General features: G+C 28.4%; 2 protein-coding genes across 3 annotated transcripts in view; both read right to left on the minus strand.

Moving 5' to 3' along the window:
* Positions 1 to 4,374: 4,374 nt before the first annotated feature.
* Positions 4,375 to 12,046, minus strand: LOC129984786 (protein NPAT-like). Of its 2 annotated transcripts, XM_056094742.1 has the most exons (6): positions 11,845 to 12,046; positions 9,350 to 9,439; positions 8,295 to 8,459; positions 8,052 to 8,218; positions 6,217 to 6,403; positions 4,375 to 4,720 (listed from the first exon to the last, which is right to left on the minus strand). In XM_056094742.1, the coding sequence occupies exons 2-6, from the start codon at positions 9,390 to 9,392 to the stop codon at positions 4,662 to 4,664; spliced, it is 621 nt and encodes a 206-aa protein (XP_055950717.1). In that variant the 5' UTR covers positions 9,393 to 9,439; positions 11,845 to 12,046; the 3' UTR covers positions 4,375 to 4,661. The 2 variants fall into 2 exon arrangements, with proteins under 2 accessions (XP_055950717.1, XP_055950718.1); XM_056094743.1 differs by lacking the exon at positions 9,350 to 9,439.
* A 6,534-nt stretch (positions 12,047 to 18,580) lies between these two features.
* Positions 18,581 to 21,720, minus strand: part of LOC129984532 (protein Skeletor, isoforms B/C-like) — an 87,143-nt gene continuing 84,003 nt past the window's right edge. Inside the window, exon 22 of the mRNA XM_056094434.1 lies at positions 18,581 to 21,140. Within this exon, the coding sequence (XP_055950409.1) occupies positions 20,976 to 21,140 (165 nt within the window). The 3' untranslated portion in view covers positions 18,581 to 20,975. The remainder of the gene's footprint in view (positions 21,141 to 21,720) is intronic.

Here is a 21,720-nt window from a genome sequence, read left to right on the forward strand (position 1 = left end):
TTCATAATATTTCTTTGTAAACTATATAGGTTGGGCGACCACTTCGCTCCTCATGAAGTTCGTTCTGCCTCTGTAATTCAACTGCAGTGAGATTTAAAGAGAGACGGTTTCTTCGCTCACCTTTCCTAAGTGTGGACATTCTTTCGCTGATATTCGCTAACCGAACGTTTCTTTCCTCTACATTTTTACTATCGTGCAACAAACGAAGCGTTATGGCATTTTATGTGTTCTGGCCAAGGTTGGATTTCCTTTTTTTGGTCATAATATTTTTGAATCGCTGTTTAAAATCAAACATAAAAAAAAAAAAAGAAATGTATCGCATATGTATACCACAGCTCTTGCTATTTCTGAATGCGCAGTTTGAGGTTTTCGCAACACTGCTGTTTACGCATGCGTGAACCGTAGTAGGAAATTAAAACTGCAATTATAAAACTCCTTTTTTTTTTTTTTTTGATATGACTTCATTATACTAAAACCTTCTCCAATACAAAATGGTACAAATATCAAATTAACCAATATCAGTTATGTATTTCTCGAATTACATACAGACGCTTTCAGGAGACTTCATTTTATACTATGTACTAGCCGCCTTTGGCGACCAGCCGGTTCGCCAATCTTAATGTTCGTTAAAATTTTAATAATTTTATGCAATTCCTACTTTAATAGCTTCTTCATCAAAATATTTTAAAACTTCAAATTTTGATAGTCATATAATTCTCTCATAATATTATAAACGCCTTCAGTCATAACGTAATATGTATCTCTCTAATTTTCTGTTAGTTCCCGTAGAATTTATACTATAAATTAAAGTGGAAAGGATTAATCTGAAATTAATATAATAATATTTTTTACTAAAACAAAGTATTTTTTTGTAATATGATTACTGAAAACAGTCACTGAGCGTTTAAACTTTATGGGCACTAAAGAATATCTTTCCTTATTTATGTAATATTTCAAGAATTTGTCAACATAATATTCTCAGATTCATTATGACCAGAACGATTAATTAAAAATAAAACGAATCGTTTAAAATAATCGGTTGAAAACAGGTTAAAAAAAACTATAAAAAAAAACGATATACTTAAAACTATAAGCGTAACAAAAAATATATAACTAACATAAATGCAATTTAATTACAAAATCATGCAACTAATCTAAAAATAATTTAAATCATCCGTTGATAATGGTTGTCATGGCAACAATCAGAACACAATGCGCATGCGTGAATTTTCAACTCCAGTTACGGTAACGCAAATGGGTGAGTTTTTCTACGCCAGTTGGGGTAACGCTATGCAGATTAGACATTTTTAATTTCCTTTATTCTGTTTTATTTTAATTCAAAAATACTTCAGAATGAATCTGAAAGATCGATTAATTAACAATGTTTAATTTGAAATGCATCAAACATTAAGAAAATGAATAGAATCGTTTCAAATAATCAGCCGAAAAATCTTAAGCCTAGCCTCATGACTGTTGGGGGAAAAAAATGAAGCCGCCTCATTTGGCGGTGGGGAAAATGAAAAGATTTTTTTGGCGGGAAAGTTAGTTTTTAATTGATAATTAAAATTCTAATTAAAAATTCAAAAAAAGGGCTATCCTATCTTTTAAGTTAGACCAAACTGAACACGGTGTGCAAATTTGATTAAAATCGGTTAAGTAGTTTAGGAGTCCATCGCGGACAAACAACGTGACACGTAATTTATATATATTAAGATAGATGTGTGGTAATTTCACTGAATCTTGAATTTGCAGCTATATCTAAACGATTTAACAGAAATGAAAGTTAACCAGTATCTTCAACAAGCCAGCTGGTCGCCAAAGGCGAGTAGTACTATTAATAAAGATGAATGTGTATGTATTTGTTGGTGCTTTACAAGTCATATCGTCTGATTTGCAGTTACCAAATGTCGTTCATATAGGAGGAAGTTAATATGCACGTTGAAGGGATTTTTTAAAAAAATATTAATAAATTAAAAACTAAGCTGATTTTGCCGTTTTCCCGCGATATCATCTGAAAATATCACTGTACAAAAATAAAATTTTATTTTGTTTTAAAATTACACATATATTAAAAAATTTAATATTATTAAAATTTTAAATATTTAAAACTATACATATATTCAAAAAAAAATTTATATTGTCTTTTTAATTATACAAATTTTATAATCGTGCGAATTTGCGCAATTATTTGAAAATATTTTCTTTCATAATTTCCAACAATAGGTTACATCCTTGTGCTAAAATTCAAACCGTTTTCATTGTTCATCAAGTATTTAATCAGGCGCTTTTCTTCTACTCTTGAAAGCTAATGTTATAATCATCATCATCAAAAAAAAAAAAAAAAAAAAAAATCGAACTCGAGATTTTGACGAATCTGCACGTTTTCGACCTCCCTGCATTTGAAAACACATATTTAAAAAATGTCCATCTGTCTGTGACAAAGAAAACTCCAAAACGCTTAGAGCTAAAAGGATGGAATTTGGTATACGATCTTTATACTAAATTATTTGAAGATATCTATCAAATTTTGAGCGAAATCCGTTCAGAGAACGTCTGTCTGTTCGAATGCAATTTAACACGATAATTGTAAAACGAAGAGACCTAAAGAGATAAAATTCTAAAACCAGAATTAAAATCTATATTCTAGACAACTATCATATTGTGAGACTAAATTCCACTAGGAATTGACTTTCTGTGCAGTCTCTACTTTCAGAAACATGTAAATGCCATAATTCAAAAAGGCAATGACTTAAATATACAGTACACTCCCGATTATCCGCGAAATTGGGTGGCGCGGCCGCCGCGGATAACAAAAATCGCGGATAATCCGAAAAAAGCTAAAAACGGGTATAGCAAAAGAGAAAACAGTCATTCCAACTTTGAAATATCGTTTTATGTACAATAAAACGTAAAATAAACAGCAGGAAATGTTTAACTAACGCTTAATATTTTAGTATATCACTCAAAACTAACCTAAAATGCATTTTGTTAATGAAAATAGAAAAGTGCTTTGTACTTACGAGAGGCGTCAAGGATACACAGAAAAATTAATACATATGTACTATTTTAATACTATTATGTATTATATAATTACAAAAGCATAACTGTAAAACTGCACCTTTTTGAAGAAATCAGTCATTTGTGTTTGCTTCTTGCTTTTTAAGCATTTTCTCTTTGCTTGGAAGCAAAAAAAACAACACTTAGTGCGGCAGGCTCGGATAATCGGGAGTCTACTGTATTAAATTTGGTGAGTGGCTTTATGTTTACAAATATAGTTTTGTGTTAAATATTTATTTCAATCGGTTGGGAGAAACGCTTTTAAAACCCAAATTCGATTTTTGGATACTTTTAACCTCATGAAAGGGATTAATCCCCCCCCCCAAAAAAAAAACTCGAATGGAATTACATCAAAGGTTAATATTTCGTATACGCCAGTGCAATAAAGGCGTGTCCAGTTAGAACATCTTTATAAACGTTATGGGGAGGGGGCTGGAGGAGACCACTCCCACTGTTATTTTGCTTGATAACAACATTTGTTACTTAAAAACTTTCAGATAGATTAAATTAAGATAAATAAAAATATCTAGTTTTGGAATAAGAATAAGAGGGGACAACACACGATGCCTAAGGGTTCTTTCGGAACTTAATCCCGCTCTGCCTAATACTCGTTTTTGGATTCGAACCCCCCCCCCCTTTTGCGCATATGTTTATTTAAGCAAAATAGAGGTGAGAGGAGGAGATGCTTACAATAAATTCGGATTGCACAAGAACCTCGGAGGCTTAAAAACTGCTGATAACTCGTAACATAGACAGGAAATAATTGTAATTCACAATAAATGACTTTAGAGCAATTTTTATTAACTATAAAAAGCCTACACATTAAATTACGATGAATAAATGGAAGATTTATGTTCTTAAAATTTGTTAAGTCAGTTTTTTACAAAATAATAATAATTCTTTTATGATAAACCACTAATTTTTAATTTATTATTAATTTTTTTTAAAAAAAATTTGCGATTAACAACGTAAAATATTATTTGTGCCACTCTTAAATGTTTTTTGCTTGTTGAATAAGCCATATAAGCAATCAATATGAAAGTCTGAGTTAAAATAAAATGATTCAATCATATGACACGGTACTCACATACACATAAAAAAAAAAAAACTTGAATGAAAATATATCTAATAGAGCGGAAATCAAGGTCAAAGAGTGACGAACAATCCCAGATATATGCTCATGCTTCCAACTCTCACCCCTTAGCGAGGTAAATTGTTGAAAAGTGGTAGTTTTTGGATTCTGAAACAATAATAAGTGAGGATGTCTACAATATACAAAGGTAACTTTATTTTACATCCATAAATCTTCTTCTTAAATCACGTAACAACGTCTTATACTGGCTGTCTTGCAAATGCATATCATAATGTCGACTTCATATCAAACAATATCATCTACAAAAATAGATTTTAGATATCATAGTGTATGCAAATAATAGATATTAAGTTGCAGTTACAGATGTTGATATTACAGGACCAAATGTTTTTCCAGCACATACAGTACATCAACAGTTTCATACTGTCATTAATATACAGTTTCAGTTATCATCATACAGTTTCTACATACAGTACATCATCATTTTTTAGACTGTATTTATTGCTGGACATTAAGGCGGCGACGAAGTAGTTTCGGAATTACTTTTTATAGGTGTGGATTCTTCGTTTCCTATAAAGAAAAGGGTATATTAAGAATAGTTTATATATTCCATATCTTAACGAAAGAAATTTAAGAACAATAAAATAATAAAATAAAACAATAAATTAAATATTAAAAGAAAAATGAATCAACATGATAAATATATGAATGCAACTTCAAAATCAATCGAGTAAAGTATCAGACTAAGAAACAAAAAGCATTTATATTAAAAATTGGAATTTATATTTACAGCAGAAAAACCTTCATAAAACAAATTTTATCAAGTAAAGGGAATTACTATTTCACGGGGAAAAAAAAGCACAACAGTTAGATAAAAGTAGAATTCATGCTTTTTCCTTACATAATAAAAAAAGAATATAGAAGCAAATAATAATGCTAAATTAGAATTCATAGTTTGATTAAATAAATCTTTCTTGAAAAATAAAGAAATCAAAGCAAAAAAGAGCAAAAACAAATAAAATATTATTATTTATTTGGATTATTGGAATATATTTGGATTATTTAAAAATAAATCCAAATAAAAAATAATATTGTAAAGGCCAGATTTGGTTAGAGAAATATATTTCATGTAATGGCTTTCAGGAGTTTGTATTTTGATCCATGGATAATTATTTCCTCTCTACAAATAATAAAAAGATTATGCAAAATGAAACTCACCATCCAAAATAGAAATTTTACTACATTTAAATTTCACATTTTACCCTTTTTTTACAATAACGTTGATAAATCAATTTTCAAGGAAATTTCAAATGCAAGTACAGTTTCTGAGTCATTAAAAAAAATATTAATAAGACGGTAAAAACTTCATTGCCTTTTATAGTCTGCAAAAGATAGATTGTACTTTTTAATTCTTATAAAATGAGAAACAATGAAAAAAGCCCAACTTAAAAAAAGGGGGTGGAGATGGGGGGAAGAGAATTTCAGATTGAAACAGATAGTTTATTCATTTAAATGTGAAATAATTCAGTTTTATACTATAAAGGTAAAAAAAGATTATGGGTTTAAATGCAACTAATATACTATCTCGAAGACCGTATTAAATACAGTTGATAATCAATTGAAGAACCTAACATGCTTATTTGTTATAAATGCTGGGATAAATCTTATACAGAGATTTTGGCACTAATTAGAATACATGAATATTAGAGATGTTATACAACCAGGAAAAAGAGAAAAACCATGTTGTTGTGCTTTTTATATATAAATATCAGTGCATTCCTAATCAGACTATTATAAGCCTTTGAACTGAGCAGCATTATATGCTATGTGGTCAATAGATTTCATACGCTAAGATTTTGATAAATACAGCAACAATATTACTAATGAATTAATGATGAAAATTTCAGTACTTTCTTTTTAACTAACTGATAATGATAATTGAGATCATACTAGAGAAAAGCCTTTCTAGATAGATAGGAGAATATTTCTTATATTTTAAAATAATACCCTCAAAATAAAATTTTATCTTTCAAAATCCTCAAAAATTTAAGATTTTTGTGGCTTACCTTCAATGCTAATGTCAAAATTTAGAGCAGTAACACATTTTATGTGCTGTTGGTCAGGTACCATGAATGAATATGACCTAGTAGGAGTAGAAAGATACTTTTGCACACTGTGTGGCGATAGGTGTCCACTTTCAGCAAAACGAATAGCAGTTTCTGACCGAGTAAACCTATTCATTGCCATATTATTCTGAAACAAAAATGTATAGTGTTTAGAAATTAAAATAAATTATTGTGGCTTGTCTTTTGCATAACAATACAAATAAAATATCAACATAATAAGAAATCAAAACAAATAAGGGGTAGTTTAGTTTGTTAATGATGAATTGCATTAGTAACAGACTAACGTCTCATAATAAAAATATATAAAAAAAATTTGTTGATAATTAAATTAATTATATTAAAATTAGAAAACACACCCCATTCATTCATCCCAAATTCAATAGTTAAACTGATTCTGAGCAACAATTGCACATAACTACATAATAACATATATAAGATATGTAATTGCTTATATTTACTTAATATTTTTTCTACAATTTAGTTTGCTTCCCAAAAATATTATGAACATTTCAGAAATCTTAAACTTTCAGGTAAGTTCTGCAAAGAAACAATAGAAGAAAACCCATTAACTTAATGGTCTTTTTACTCTCAAAATATTTTAAAATTAGCTAAAAATGATTTGTATCTCTTTTATTCTGTAAAAGAGATACAAATTTGATTACTGATTTTGATTTACAGCTGAAATCTTCCATTTATTTTTAAATTTAATAGAGTATTTATATAACAAAAAATAGTTCAAAAACTTCAATAAAAATATAAAAAGATTTTAAATTTTGCCAAAATAAAAGTATAACACATTGTTATATACAATAATCTAGTGATATTTTAAAGTAAAATATAATTCTTATCAGGGTTTTAATTCCTAATATTTTGAGTCAAAGGTGGAAAAAATAACTGCTATTTATAACAACATTGAATGAATCATATCACACAACATTGTAAAGAAACTGTCTATTACCAATAAAATCAATATATGTCATCACAAATAATTATGAGCGAGTTAAATTCTTTTCTTAAATGCATGATGTAACGGCATAACTGAGAAAAAAAAAAAAAAAAAAAAAAAATTGGATCCTTTAATTTAAATAACATTACTACCTGAACTTTTTTTCTTTTAGATTTTAGGCTGATACTTCCCCCCCCCCCCTTTTATTTCGTTCTAATAATATTATTCACAAGTGAATGCTCTAGCATTCAGTGAATAAAAGAAGAATTTTAGGTAATAAAACAGACAAAATGAATGTAATTAATGATGTAGTAAAAAAGATTTAAAATCTAGATACTTCATAATATTCCTACAAATTCTTCATAGTATTGGACAACATTCAGAATATCAAATAGATAGATATCATAAAATGAAATGTAGAGCTATCATAAAATAAGCTGCACAAATGAAATCAGAATGACAAGAAATATTAGAAGTATTATAGTCTATGCAACCTAGTCCACGTTAATAAAAAATTGAAGAAAAAAAAAAAAAAACAAAAAAAAAAAAACATAAGATAATAATTTTATGCAATAAATAAATAAATGTAAAATTATCAAGATTGCCATTGAAAGAAAATAAAACACTAATTTTAATTAAAAGATGAGAAAATACATTAAGAAACATAATTTGAAATTTTATCAGTTTTTAGTACTACACAAATTATAGCTAAAAAAATGAAAAGTAATGCAAGACATACAATTCCTGAGAAACAAAAGTTCCAAAGTCCAAGAATAATGAAAAAATAATAATAATAATAAATAAATAAAACTGAGTCACATTAATTTACCTGTAATCTAAGATGTCTTCTATGCAAAGATATTTTTTGGGGAGTTAAAATATTTTTAGAATAGGGTTTAATTCTAAATCTTTTACTTGAAATTGCAACAGAATGTGAACCATTTAATCTAGCAAGTCTTGAATTGGATGTATTTCTTACTCTATTTTCAGCAGCATCTGAAATACAAATTTAAAATAGTAATAAATATACATCAGAACAAAAGTTTAAGGATAAAAACCCTCACTATTTTACCTTTTAAGCAATGGTATTCGTGAAGGATTTCTTGGAGAGATTTTCCTTCAATATTTGTAGAGCCTGATCTTCCACTCTGCAGCACTCGATTGTGCTCTTGAAGATCAGCACTTTCTGATAAAAAGGTTTCCCATGTTTGCGGACAAAGTACTTCTTTCATATAACCTACATACAGTATTCATAAAAAAATAATGATAATACTTTACAATAATAAATAAAGAATACAAATAAACAATTTTTATAAGAAAGATTACATAGAGACACATCACAATAAATTCAAATTCTTATTCAAACGAAACTCAAAATAACAACAGTATTTTGCGAACCATCATGCAATAATCTTAAGATATTTAAAAAGTTTTAGGAAAAAGTGATCAATAATGTTTTGAAATTAAAATTTTTATATTAATAGTAATATATTTTTAAAAAAATATACAACTTTATTATTTCTTTAAGACAAGAACTTTGTAATTTTATACAAAAAAAAAAAAAAAAAAAAAAAGTATACATTTAATACATTAAAAATTCTTAAGTCATTATGAAATTTAGAAAATTCTATGTTCAGTCTAATTACAAATTATATACTGCTGATAGATTATACTACAGATTACATACTGACATTTTTATATCCTTTTCCATTTAAATTGCAAGATTAGGACAAATAATAAGATAAAAGAATTAAAGATTTTTTTTTTTTTTTTCAAATTCAGAACCTACATCAAAATATTTTTGTTACAGTGTTTAAATGCTCATATATATTTCATATATATTATTCCCTTTTCCTTCCTTTAATGAATTCCAAAATATAATTTAAATGTTCTACTAAACTTATTATTCTAAGGTTTAATTTTTAAGGTATGCTAGTAAGGTTATTATTCTTTCAAAATCCTATTGTAGATAATAGATGCCATGCTTTAAATGATCAAAATTTAAAATTTATGAGAAAATAAAATTCAATATCAATCACATTATTAATATAAAATTAATTTGCAAAAATTATTTAAAATAAGGAAAATTTGTTGTCCAAACTTTACATAAAGGACACTAAGTCTTACCTAAAACCAATCTTGCAACTTCTGAAGGATAATAATCAACCATGACTACTTAAAAGATAAAAATTTTCAAGATATAATAAATCTTCTAACCTGAAATAAAATTAAAGCAATCAAGGAATATTATTTTAATTTGAAATAATATTTATTACTTTAAAATCTTTATTCTATAAAAATCAGTAGAATCTTTGTATATATGTTTTCCAGCACTGATAATCAGAAGCTTTATTATATCTTATGATAAAAAAAAGCAGCAAAACAGTATCAAATAAAAAAATTAACTACACATGGCAGTTTTAATATAAATGACACACACATTATTTTAGATTACTGACAAGCTTGGCATGATATGGATTTTAAAAATAAATATGGTTTAGTATGTGGATTCTGCATTAAAAAGTAATTATCACATAAATTAATCGAATATGTTTCTGCTGAATATTAAACAATCTAGCTTTTAACAAATTAACAATGCATAAGCTGCTATGATTTATATGTATGTAGAAGCTCAACAATTGAGTTTCTTTTATCAAAAAATGCAACAGCAAATAAAAAGTAACTACCATGAAATATTACAATTTTTGAGGCCATTTCTTTAAAATCATATTTGATGAAATCATTTTATATGGAATTTACATTATATAATTTGTAGTTGCTTTTTTATTTACTTAAAAGTTATTGTAAATAAAAATAAAACAGAATGCTACAAAACATTAACATTGATTAATATTTAGAAAAAGCAAATAAAATTGAACTTACGTAGACTTAAAGCATTGTTATTGTTTTTAATTTGTAAGTCAGAGTGAAATGTTTGTTAATTATATTCAACAAACAATCCATTTGATGTGTGCTAATTTGGCAATAAATGATGAATGTATGTTAAGATTCATTCACACCAAATTTATGCAGTAGTTGGTTACATTTTTATTTACCAGTAGGAAGGCAGAAAGACAGATGCACCTTCCTTGGTGAATCTCATTATTATGTTCTTCAGCTAATGTTTTCACAGAATGTTGCACATAATAATAACAGATTAAGAAGAATTTAAAATATAAAAATTAATCAGTATCTTAGAATGAGGTTTTTTGGAATAATTATATTTTGTTTTCTCTTTTTATATGAAAAAATAAAAATACCCTGAAACTAGTATTTACATTACATTTTCTTAAAGTTTATGACTATTCAGCACAACTAACAGCAAAAATAGAATAAAATCATTCAAAAATGTGCCATGCATTTTTTTTTTATTTAACTAAAAACAAGCAAATTACATATTAAAAAACTCAGGCTTGAAATTTCATATAAAATTAACGTAAAATTTACTAACTACTTTATAGCCTAATTTAGTTGGTAATAAGAGAAGTATATAAATTAGAAGTCATAGTATATAAATTAAAGTACCAGCAACACAAAATCTCTTGATAAAATTGTTAGGCAAAATAATGACAATTTTATCACGTTCATTATCACTAGTTTATTCTGAAAATTTTTGTTAATGTTAATAAATCATAAATAATAATGAATGTAAATATAATAGTCCAAGACTGATCAATAGTTTAATATCTTAAAACATCAAACGCTTGGATAAGATTTAATAAAAGAGAAAACAATCCTATGACTGATTATAGAAAATATGTTTGCTCCTTTCTTTTATATGACAGGATGTACAAAAATATATTATCACTCTCTTAAGTTTTGAAATTTTGCTTTTATACTGCAATTAATTAGTTTATTGAATTAATAAATATAAATTTTCTAGAATCTTTAAAAAATGAAATATTTCAATATTATATAAAAAAAAAACTTCAATACTGAATTTTTTTTATTCCTTTACATTTTAAGAACAAGATTCAACTCAACATAAGCATGTTATTTAATTAGATTAAGTCTAATCAGTTTCAAAACAAAATTCAAATTTTAGGTTTAGTAATAGATAGAGAAAATTGAGCAAGTGCATAACCTGAATAGAATAGGTATAAGACTTGTAAAGTAGTATAAATTAATGCCCATTAAAATTAGAATTTTACAAATATTTTATGAGAGAACCATAAAGATCAAATTACAAACAATATTTTATCGAAATCTTTCACATGTAATAATGCCAGAAAATCAACTGATCATCAAAATTGGAAAATAAGTTTTATGGAATATAGAAATCCTGACAGTTTAAACTCAAGCATGGTGAAACTTCAAGTAACTAATTAAAAAGTTTGCATGAACTGAAATTACACTCGAGATCTAAAAAAGAGGGAGAGGGTGGTCAACCGTTTTTAAAAAGATGCTGTAATATTTATTAAAATAAAAAAAAAAATTAAACACAACAAACATAAAAAAAAATATTAAAATTAGCAGTGTGATTCATCATACATACTAATAGATGAAGTAAGGAAATATTAAATTAAAGATTTTTGATTTCTTATTCCAATCGATCCTGAGATGTAGAAATATTTTCTAATTTAATGTAATTATAATAATTAATATTGCAAAATTGATCTTACCAAGTCGATAAATGGTGCTTCAATAAGTGTAAATAATTGAGCAAAACTGTGAAAATTGCTTTTAAAAATATCTCCGCTACCAAGTATTAAATAAAGAATATTAAAATTCCAAAAAGTTTCTTTTTTTAATACACACAACTGGTGTCAAAAACAATTTGTAGATTGTAATCAACAAACACACGTGAAAGCCGAATCTCACATCAATAATGATTGCCGGCTTTGTTTATGCACGTGCTTGTAGGTGCACACGTGACTAAGTCACAACTTTGAGTTGTTTCACTTCACTTCGAACCGAATACTTCACATCGCTTGGCATAACTTGAACGTAAATATCCCCTGAAGACCAAAAGATTGTAATTAATTAATGTAGGGATGACGAATATTTTACAGACGGTTAATACGTAAACAATATCAAAAAGTCACAAATACCAGTGATCAATACTTTTCAAAGAGGGATGTGATTCAAATCCTTGATACGATCTTACTGGTGATATTTCGATTACAGGTTTTGGATCACGGTAGAAAGTAACAAGTGATACGATATCCCTGAAATTTACCGGAGCGGTGACTTCACTGAAAAGTAACAATCGATACCATATGTCCAATGGAAGCTCTCGAACAAAACAGAAAAGGAGAAACCTGTGAATGGAGTGAACGGACAGGTTATTGGAATTATCGTATCATTGAATTGCATATCACTGAAATTTATCGGAGCGGTGATTTCACTGGAAAGTGTGAAGTCTACTTCATGAGGGTAACCTTGATTTTCATATATTCGCACTATTCCATACAAATCCTTTTTAATTGCTTGTGACTTGACTTTGCATATATTCCGTTTACTGCTGACGCCATCTAATGGTGGAATATAAAACTAAAGTAAGCAATTTAAAGAGATAAAATATATATTTAATTCAAATTTTTCAGAAAATGGTTTATTCCAATAAAGAAATTAAATAAATAGTTTTGAAAAAAAATCAGATTTAAGAAATAAGTTTAAATAGATAAATTAATTCAATCACACGTTACTTAAATTGGTAAATTAAGTCTTAATTACAATTAATAAATTTTATATTTAATATTAAGTACTAATTTTTAATTAATAATATGATTGAAATAACAGATATTTGGAACAAATATTTAAAAACAACAATTGCAAAATTATTTGTTATTCAAAAAATCGTGGATTATGCATCTCTAAATTAATGTCAAATTACTTAAGAGATTGTATAAAGATTTTTCTTTTAGTAAGAGCTTGAAAGAAAAGAAAGAAACTGAAATGCTGGCTTAAATGATTGCAAGTTTTTTTCCCAGAAAAAAAACCTAGCAAACTGAATATTTTGTATATTTTAATAGAATGAAAAAAAAAAAAAAATCTCGTGGAACTCATTACAAATGGTGTACAAAGTGTTATCAGAAGCACCGTTGTAAAAGAGACCAGATATAATAATTATTTTATTTATTAACCGTGAAATAAGTCTGTCTCATATTTTGCTCCGAACCCGCTTCTGATGGTAGCAATGTTTGTGATCGGAACTTGATATTTGCCTCTATGATGATTTTTCAGACGTTATTTAGATTCCGTGGCTGCTTTTACAAGAACATTTGCTTCTTTGTTCCATTAAATCCCTGAATTACCAGGAACCATAAAAGAGAAATATATTGGTTCAGTCTTTCCTTGATATGAACTGTGAGATGCTAAATAATTTTAAACGCCTTGCTTAATAAAATTTAAAGTGATACTTTTAAGTAAAGTCAGAGTTAAATAACTATGAAAAAGGAATAAAATATCTTCGTATGGAACTAGTGATGTAATTAGGGTGGGTAAACAAGGCAAGTCCCTGAATATTATTACAAAGGGGTAAAAAATTGCGGAATTAATGAGGTGAATTTAGTAAAAAGTACTTTTTTGTTGTACCCTAATTTCTCAGATCTAAAATAAATCTTCTTAAAAAAAATGGAGACTTTTCCTTTCATTTCAGTATTTATTTCCTTTATCACAATTAATTTCCAGATTTCAATGACTAAGCTCCTTATTAAACAAGTATCGTTTCTGGATAGCCAGTCATGGATGTTCGAAAATGCTTGTTTGATTAGCAAGTAAAGGCAAATTTTTTCCCGTAATATAAGTGAGTCACACGGTATATTTGAGAAACGTAGACTAAACGTGAAATCGGACTTCACACAAAGAACCTAAAATGGCTATATTTCTATTCATCCAGCATTTTCATAAATAAACAAAAAACATATTTGTGTTTTGAAATGCTTAATAGATTATTATTTTAAAAAAGGATTATTGTTAAGATTACTGTAAACTTAACTGAATGATAACCGAGAATAAATTCATTTCATAATAAAATTGCCAAATGTAGAAATTACTACTAAAATTGCGCAGATAATATTAGAGGTATGGATAGAATATGAGAATAACAGCTTTATTATGTAGTTTGCAAGAAAGTCTCGCGGAGTCTATACCAGTTGATCAGTTTCATTTTTTAAAAATATATTAATTCATTGTAGCCTTTTAATTTCAATGCAATAATTTGGATTTTTTTAATTAATAAAGATCAGTTAATTTCTCATGAAAGTAAAAATTTTATTCTTTTTTTTTTTTTTTCCTATTTTGAAGATCAATTGCTGAATTATTTTTTTAAATTTAATTCGATGAAAAACAAGTTTCTGTGTATTTGAAAAATATGTTCTTTTCCAACAATGCATCTCAAAGGCTCTTTTGAAAAATTTATTCCAGTTAAATCTTCAACTCAATATTAAAATAAAGAGAATTCTAAATTAATTATCAGTTTCAATTTTATATTTCTAACAACTGGCTTTAATTTAATGAAAAAGCATGCTAATCGTTTGTAAAAATACTCTCTTGAATTGGATTTCTTTATTCTACAGTTTCTAATATAACCATTTTTAAAATTAAAATCAAAGGGCTTTTTTTTTATTTTAAAAAACGTGTTTTTAATTTCGGCTTACTATAAATCTTTCATTATCTGACATCAAATTTATAAAATTCCTCAAAATATACCATGATATTAGAATTTTTTTAAAGAATGGCTCATTGAATTGATTGGATATTTATAAATTATATAATTAATCTATTCAAGTTTGGATAATAAATAAATATCATAAATTAATAGCAACCGATTTTTTTTTTGAGTTTTAAAATAAGGAGAATATTCATTTGCCAATGCCCTGGTCGTGAGACCTGGTGTTAAGTTCTTGATTAATGGACTGGAGAGTTCCAGATTCGAGACCCGATTCCACAGAAGAAATGCTGTGTAAGTGGGTCTGGTGCACGTTAAATCCTTCGATACCAAATATCCTCCCTTTAGTGTGATGTAGAAGTTTAGAGAGGGATGATACCAGATCAGATGTAGTCCTCGCCATCTGACCGCGATTCAAAATTACGAGGCTCATTTTTTAATAGTTTTAAAAATGGGGCATTAATATAACTAATAAGAAATATCATGCAGAAGGTGCATTTCGATTTGTACGTCATTATGTTTTGAAATAGCATTTATGTGTAGTTTAATTAGTCCGTTTGAATAATTAAGATGTACTGAGTATCTGTTATGCTATATTAATTCAATTTTTTTTAATTCATAATTATTTAGGCTTAACTTCACATCTTTCCCGGTATACGATTGGCGATGGTGGGGATATGAGAATATAGTTTAAAAAATTGAGATGAAGCGATGTTTTCGTGTTTGCTCAGGGCGCCATTTTATAGCGGCACACCTTTGTCTGGAACTGTTAGTTCGTTTAATACTTGAGAGATTGGTAAGATTTAAGCTGAAAAATAACAACAGAATTTCATGGATGGACACAAACAAGAAATTTTTTGAATTGCGGATAGACAAATAAATGAAGCCAATGAGCGAGATTTTGAGCCATGAGTAGCTGTGATAAAATGATTGGAAAAGTAACCTGGATGCATTCAACAAAAATAGCTTCGATGATAGACATTGAGGTATCTTATTTTGCAAACCGAAGTCTTCCAAAAAATATGTCACAAATGTTGGGATTAAAGTGAAGAAATGAAAGCTTTATAAGATGCTCAGACGAATACTTAAAATTTTGAAATGTGATTCTGAGAATTTCATCATCTTTTTCGATCAACTGAATAGTCACCTTATCGATATTGTTGACCGGTGGAGAAAAGGAATTATTAATCATTAATTGATGAAGAACTGAATGGCTAGTCGTTTAATTTTTTCAGATAGAATTTCTTGCTCTGATAGCTTTAATAGGTAGATGGTATTAGGAATCTAGATAGTTCACTTTAAGTGTTATTTTTAGGACCGTTGTCTGAATTGCGTTGCTGGGTATGAAGTGTGTTTCAGTGAAGTTGCTAAAGACAGGACAACTGTAACTAAAACCACCTAGAATGGTCTCCCAAAACATTCTCGCAAGAAATATGTTATATCGGAAACGCCTTGCATAGCATTGTCGTACAACAATAACGAAATATTAACCTTCGGCTGGAATTTAGAATTTTTTTTCTGAATCTATAGTGTGTTCTTTGACGATTAATCTATGGGCAACAGTTAATTATATCTGAAAACTGAATTTGTGTTTTAGATGCATTTTTCCACCAAAAATGCGTTTGAAACAAAAATTTGACCCCAAACTATACTTGTAGTCACAAAATACTATACAAAACTACACTTGTAGTGTACAATTCCCATACAAAACTATGATGTATTTAAATACCACCGTTTTCGAGCTGTCGCATTTACATGTTTTTAAAGTACAGACTATCAACCTCTTGTTCGATTTGGCTCAAGATTCTATAGATATTTAACCTATAGATGCTAATTCTGCGTTCCAAATTTTATCTAGATCTATACGCTTTGAGTAATCATGTTGTGGTGGTAACATAATAAGCCAAATAACAACTTCCGGAGAAGAGTGTACACTTTTGTCTAGTGGCTTTGTTACTCGGCTATGAACCCTAACGTTGCGAGTTCGAACCTCAACCTGCACATTGGTGACCCTGGTTCTGAACAACCGCATCCTTCATTCAGCTGTCGTGGCTCCATCTACCGGCAGCAACCACTCACAAACGCTCGCCGTCGCCCGCCATAACTTGGCGCGATTACAACGTTCGTCGCTCGCCATAACTGGCGCGATAAACTCTACCGACTCACTGGTGGGGGACTATTGTGGTGGTAACATCATAAGCCAGATAACAACTTCCGGAGAAGAGTGCACACTTTTGTCTAGTGGCTTTGTTACTCGGCTATGAACCCTAACGTTGCGAGTTCGAACCTCAACCTGCACAATGTCAACTTATATTCGAAGAGCTGGACAGACAGACTTCCTCTGAATAGATTTTGCTCAAAATTTGGTAGAAATTTACAAATTCCGTGCAAAGACCATATACCAAATTTCTTCCGTCTAGCTCAAAGCGTGTTTGAGTTACAGTTATCTTTGTCATAGATAGACAAACAGAAATTTTCCAAAAAGTGTCTATTTCGAACACAGGGAGGTCTAAAAAGTGTATAGTCGTCAAAATCTCGAGTTCGAAATTTTTGACGATTACTATATTTTTCCCATACTACTTATACGAGAAAGTAAAAAGACTGAGGATTCTTTTGTTTGAGAATGTATGACCCAAATGTGTTGCTCTGTTCTGAAATACGCTATACATTGCATTAAATAATTCATCATACAGATGCATGGTATCATTTTTTTACATTCAAATTAAATGAAAATTGTTGGAATTTCGAAACTTTAATCTATTTTATAAAAGCATTTTTTTTATTTTATTTATAAAGAAGCAAAGTATTTGTATTCCCAGATCATAGATAAAGGTAGGCCTCAGTGGTAAGTTAGGACTTAATATTGACTGGTTCTAGTTAAACGATTCATTTATCTTTTTTTTTTTTTTTTTTTTTTCCTTTTTTTAAAAAGATTTTACGATGCATTTGGACCTCGAAGTTGGTGACTTTGACTGATAATAAATTTTACCGCTGACTAAAATACAATCTAAGAGTAGAACTGAAAATCTAGTTATTAAACTTATTTACCTTTATCAGATAGCAAATAGGGCCGCGGTGGCCTGGTGGTAAGGTCTCGGCTTCGGAACTGGTGGGTTCCAGGTTCGTGACCCGATTCCACCGAAGAACTATCGTGTAAGGGGGTCTGTTGCACGTTAAATCCGTTATGACCAAATGTCCTCCCGCTGGAGTGGTGTGGAGAGGGAGGTGCCAGCTCAGGTGTCGTCCTCGTCGTCTGACCGCGGTTCCAAATTACGAGGTCCGTCCCAAAATAGCCCTAGTGTTGCTTCAAACGGGACGTTAATATAACCAAACCAAACCACACCACATAGCAAATACTCACGGGTTCATCACAAGTAGAAAAGGAATGCGGAAATGCTTTGATATAGTTTCATTTTTTTTTTTTTTATAAATTGTGCTTTGAGGAACACTTTTTTTTTATTTTACAAACATACATTAAAACTAAGTTTTATTTTGTTAAATGCATTTTTTTTTTTTTTTTTTTTTTTACAAAAGTGTTAAATTTTTATTAGTAACACAAAAGAAATCAAAATATTGCGAAATAGCACATATTACCCAAAAAGTGTATTTATATGAAACAAAAATGAAATCAGCAAGCTGTTTTATAAAACAAATTTTTATTTTAGTTACAAGAACATAAAATACACAAGAAATTATAGAATAATTATAAAACTTTCAAAAGAAATATATTGAATTTCAGATGACTTGCAAGATATACAAATGAAACTTTATCGATAAAGATTATGTTGAAATAACTGTTTAATTATGAAATTATTGTTGAGACACGGTCAAAATGGACGGATAATAATGATTTTTTTAAAGACGCATAACTAGATTCCAATATTTAAAAAATATACAAAATATAAGAGAGGTAATGTTTATATAGGTACATAACATATATCTAATACAATATTGGGCAAAATGATTACAAAATGGACATCGACAAAACATGGAGTGTAATAAATAAAAAAAATATGGACAATCTGTACCTATAAAAGCGCCTTTGAATAAAACATGTGCATTGAAAATAAACTATTGTAAACGGCTATAAAATTACTAATTATTCAACTATCAGCTATTGATGGAATTAGTTTTAAAGTAATTTATCAGTACAGCTTAAAATAAATTGCGTCAGAAGAGCTATATTTTATTAAACATTTTAAATTTTTTCCTGTATATTGGATTTAATAAGAATTTGGTATTACAAATATTAATGCTGCAATTTTTATGCTTTCAATTTTAAATATAATATATTGTGCTCCATTCAATTTAGAAATTTACATCAATTTAAATTTTTCAAAATAAGAATGAAAAATGTATAATTATCTAGAACCGTAAATTGTTTATTAATACATTTTAGCAGTTAACCCTTTAAAGGGCCATTTTTTTCTAGTCATATTATGTTAAAATATTTTTAGGTTTGAAATCCGAATAAGAAAAGAGATTCATTTAGCTTATTAGATACATTTAATTTGATTCATTAATTAATTTGGTTATTTAATAATTAAGTAACAAATCAAGACACGTCACTTTGTGTAAGATAAAGAACTAAAGCATCTAAGTTTCTGTCTTTCTAAAAAAATTTGTCAGAACTTATGCCAACCTACATAATATTATACAAAGATTTATAAATTTGGTGGGAAGCATACTTCCCAAGGCCCTAGAAAGAGTTAAAATATATAAAAGAGGATGCAAAAAAGTTTCACGAAACAAGAACTTTTGATCAGGTATGGTACAAAGGTGCCCCGAAGCAAAAATATTTTAAAAGTCCCTAAAAGTTCCCTTATCAATATTACTCAAACTTTCATATGCAGATTCAAATGTACACAAATATAATAAAAAATATGAGCTTTAAAAAGTATTTAATAATTTAGCATTTTAACAAAGCGAAAACGAATATATTTTTTAAAAATTCTAATTTAACTTATATTTTAATTATCAATAATTCATGAACAAACTCGAAATATTTAGAATTAAATACATAATTCATATTTAGTTTTTATTGTTTTTCGTGATAATGTCCTTGCGAATGTTTCACGTACATATCAATTTCTAATGGACTGCTGTGATGTCTCTAATGATTGCTTATGGTCATCCAAAGGTAAAATCATCCCTTCTTTGGGCACACTTTTTATTATTCTTTATTTTGTAACTGATTTATAGATAATAATTATAAAAAAAAATTGCTTTACTTTATTAATGGCTTTCAGTGAAAATCTTAAAATAATCATATGAAAGAAAATATGGCTAAATGAAATAAAAAAATAAATGGTTAAAGAGGTTTATTTTTTTTTCTAATGGAAAGGCCCGGATTAAACTCTATTCAGGCATTTAGACAAATAAATTTTGGAGGCCTACTGTCCCCTCTCAAACATTCAAAACCAGATATTTCTTATTAATTTCAATTAAATGCTTTTTTTCAGCAGCTTTTGAATAACAAATATAAGATAATGTTTGATTGTGGGTAATTTTCATGAGAACTTTACTATCTCGAGTATAAAAAAAAATTAAATTTAAAAATAATTTGGAAGAAAATAGTATAAAAATTACAAAATGTATTTAACACAGCTCAGTCATGGAAAATGAGACCATAAGAAAAATTTCCTTATTCATTATTTTAATTTGGATAAAATGGAGTGCAAGTTCAGTGAAAGAAAAACGGAATCACAAAATTAAACACTCTGAAAATACTGCCAAAAAATCTCAAGGCTTCAGATACCAAAGAGCCGCGGGGCCTCTAGGCAGCTGCCTATTTTACCTCGGAGATAATCCAGTATTACCAATATAAGCAGGGTTTCTGACTGTAATTAGATAATAATTCTATAAAAAAGAACCGACAGATAACACTTTTGTTTGGATAAATAATACAGCATAGATAACCGGGAATATGAAAACAAATATTTCAGTGACATAACTGACAAAAAGATGCAAAATAAAATTTAATGCAGTTCTTATAACTCTTTTTGAAGATGATTTTAATGTAATTTAATTCCATATAATGTAGACTAGTTGGCATTTGATATTTAGAAGAAAGCTCGTCGAGTTGCTTACAATTTTATTCCAAAGCGCTTTTATTCGTTGAGAATAAGCTGACATGGCGCTTTAAAAGATGGCGATACATGTGACCAGGAACAACAGGACGTATGAGAGTGTTGTGGCTGCTGCAGAATTTGGCTCGTTGTTGCTGAGGTGTTCCATGGCGCCGGCAACTTTGGCGTCGGAATCAACAACATGGATTTTCCAGCCAAGGTTGCGGTGAGTGAAGCACTGAAGAGAAATAATAATAATAAAATGAACATTTAAGAATCTGTTATAGTATCTCGTAAGCACAGAAAAAAAAGGGAGTGTTCTCCTAGATATTTTCTCATATAAACTCTAAAAAAGTGTTATAGATACAAAAACACATAAAAGTTTTGGGTCTTTGAGTTATGCTAATGTCGTCACAAATACTCAGATTTTTATTTTCAGAGTCTCAGGCATAACAGCATTGTGTTTCATAGTATAGTGACGAAAGTTGAGTGTGCATTTTAGACTTATTTTAAGGATTGATTGATATCAAAATTTTAGACAGTTATAGTTTCAATAACAAGATTATAGACCAAATTTCATTCGTTTAAGTCATTGAGTTTTTGAGTTAACGCATTTATATGCATTCATATGTACAGACTGACAGACGGTCAATCCGTTCAAGAATTTAATTTCAAATTTATTATATATCCACATTTTAGATGCTAAAACCACGAATTAAAATGTTATCAATCCAGACCTATGCATTTTGAACTTATCTTCACTTGCTCTCAGCATAAATCGGCATACTTTCTGTGAAGAATTTCGTTGAAGATTAGAT

This window comes from Argiope bruennichi, chromosome 9, assembly GCF_947563725.1.
Source record: "Argiope bruennichi chromosome 9, qqArgBrue1.1, whole genome shotgun sequence".
Lineage (NCBI taxonomy): Eukaryota > Metazoa > Arthropoda > Arachnida > Araneae > Araneidae > Argiope > Argiope bruennichi.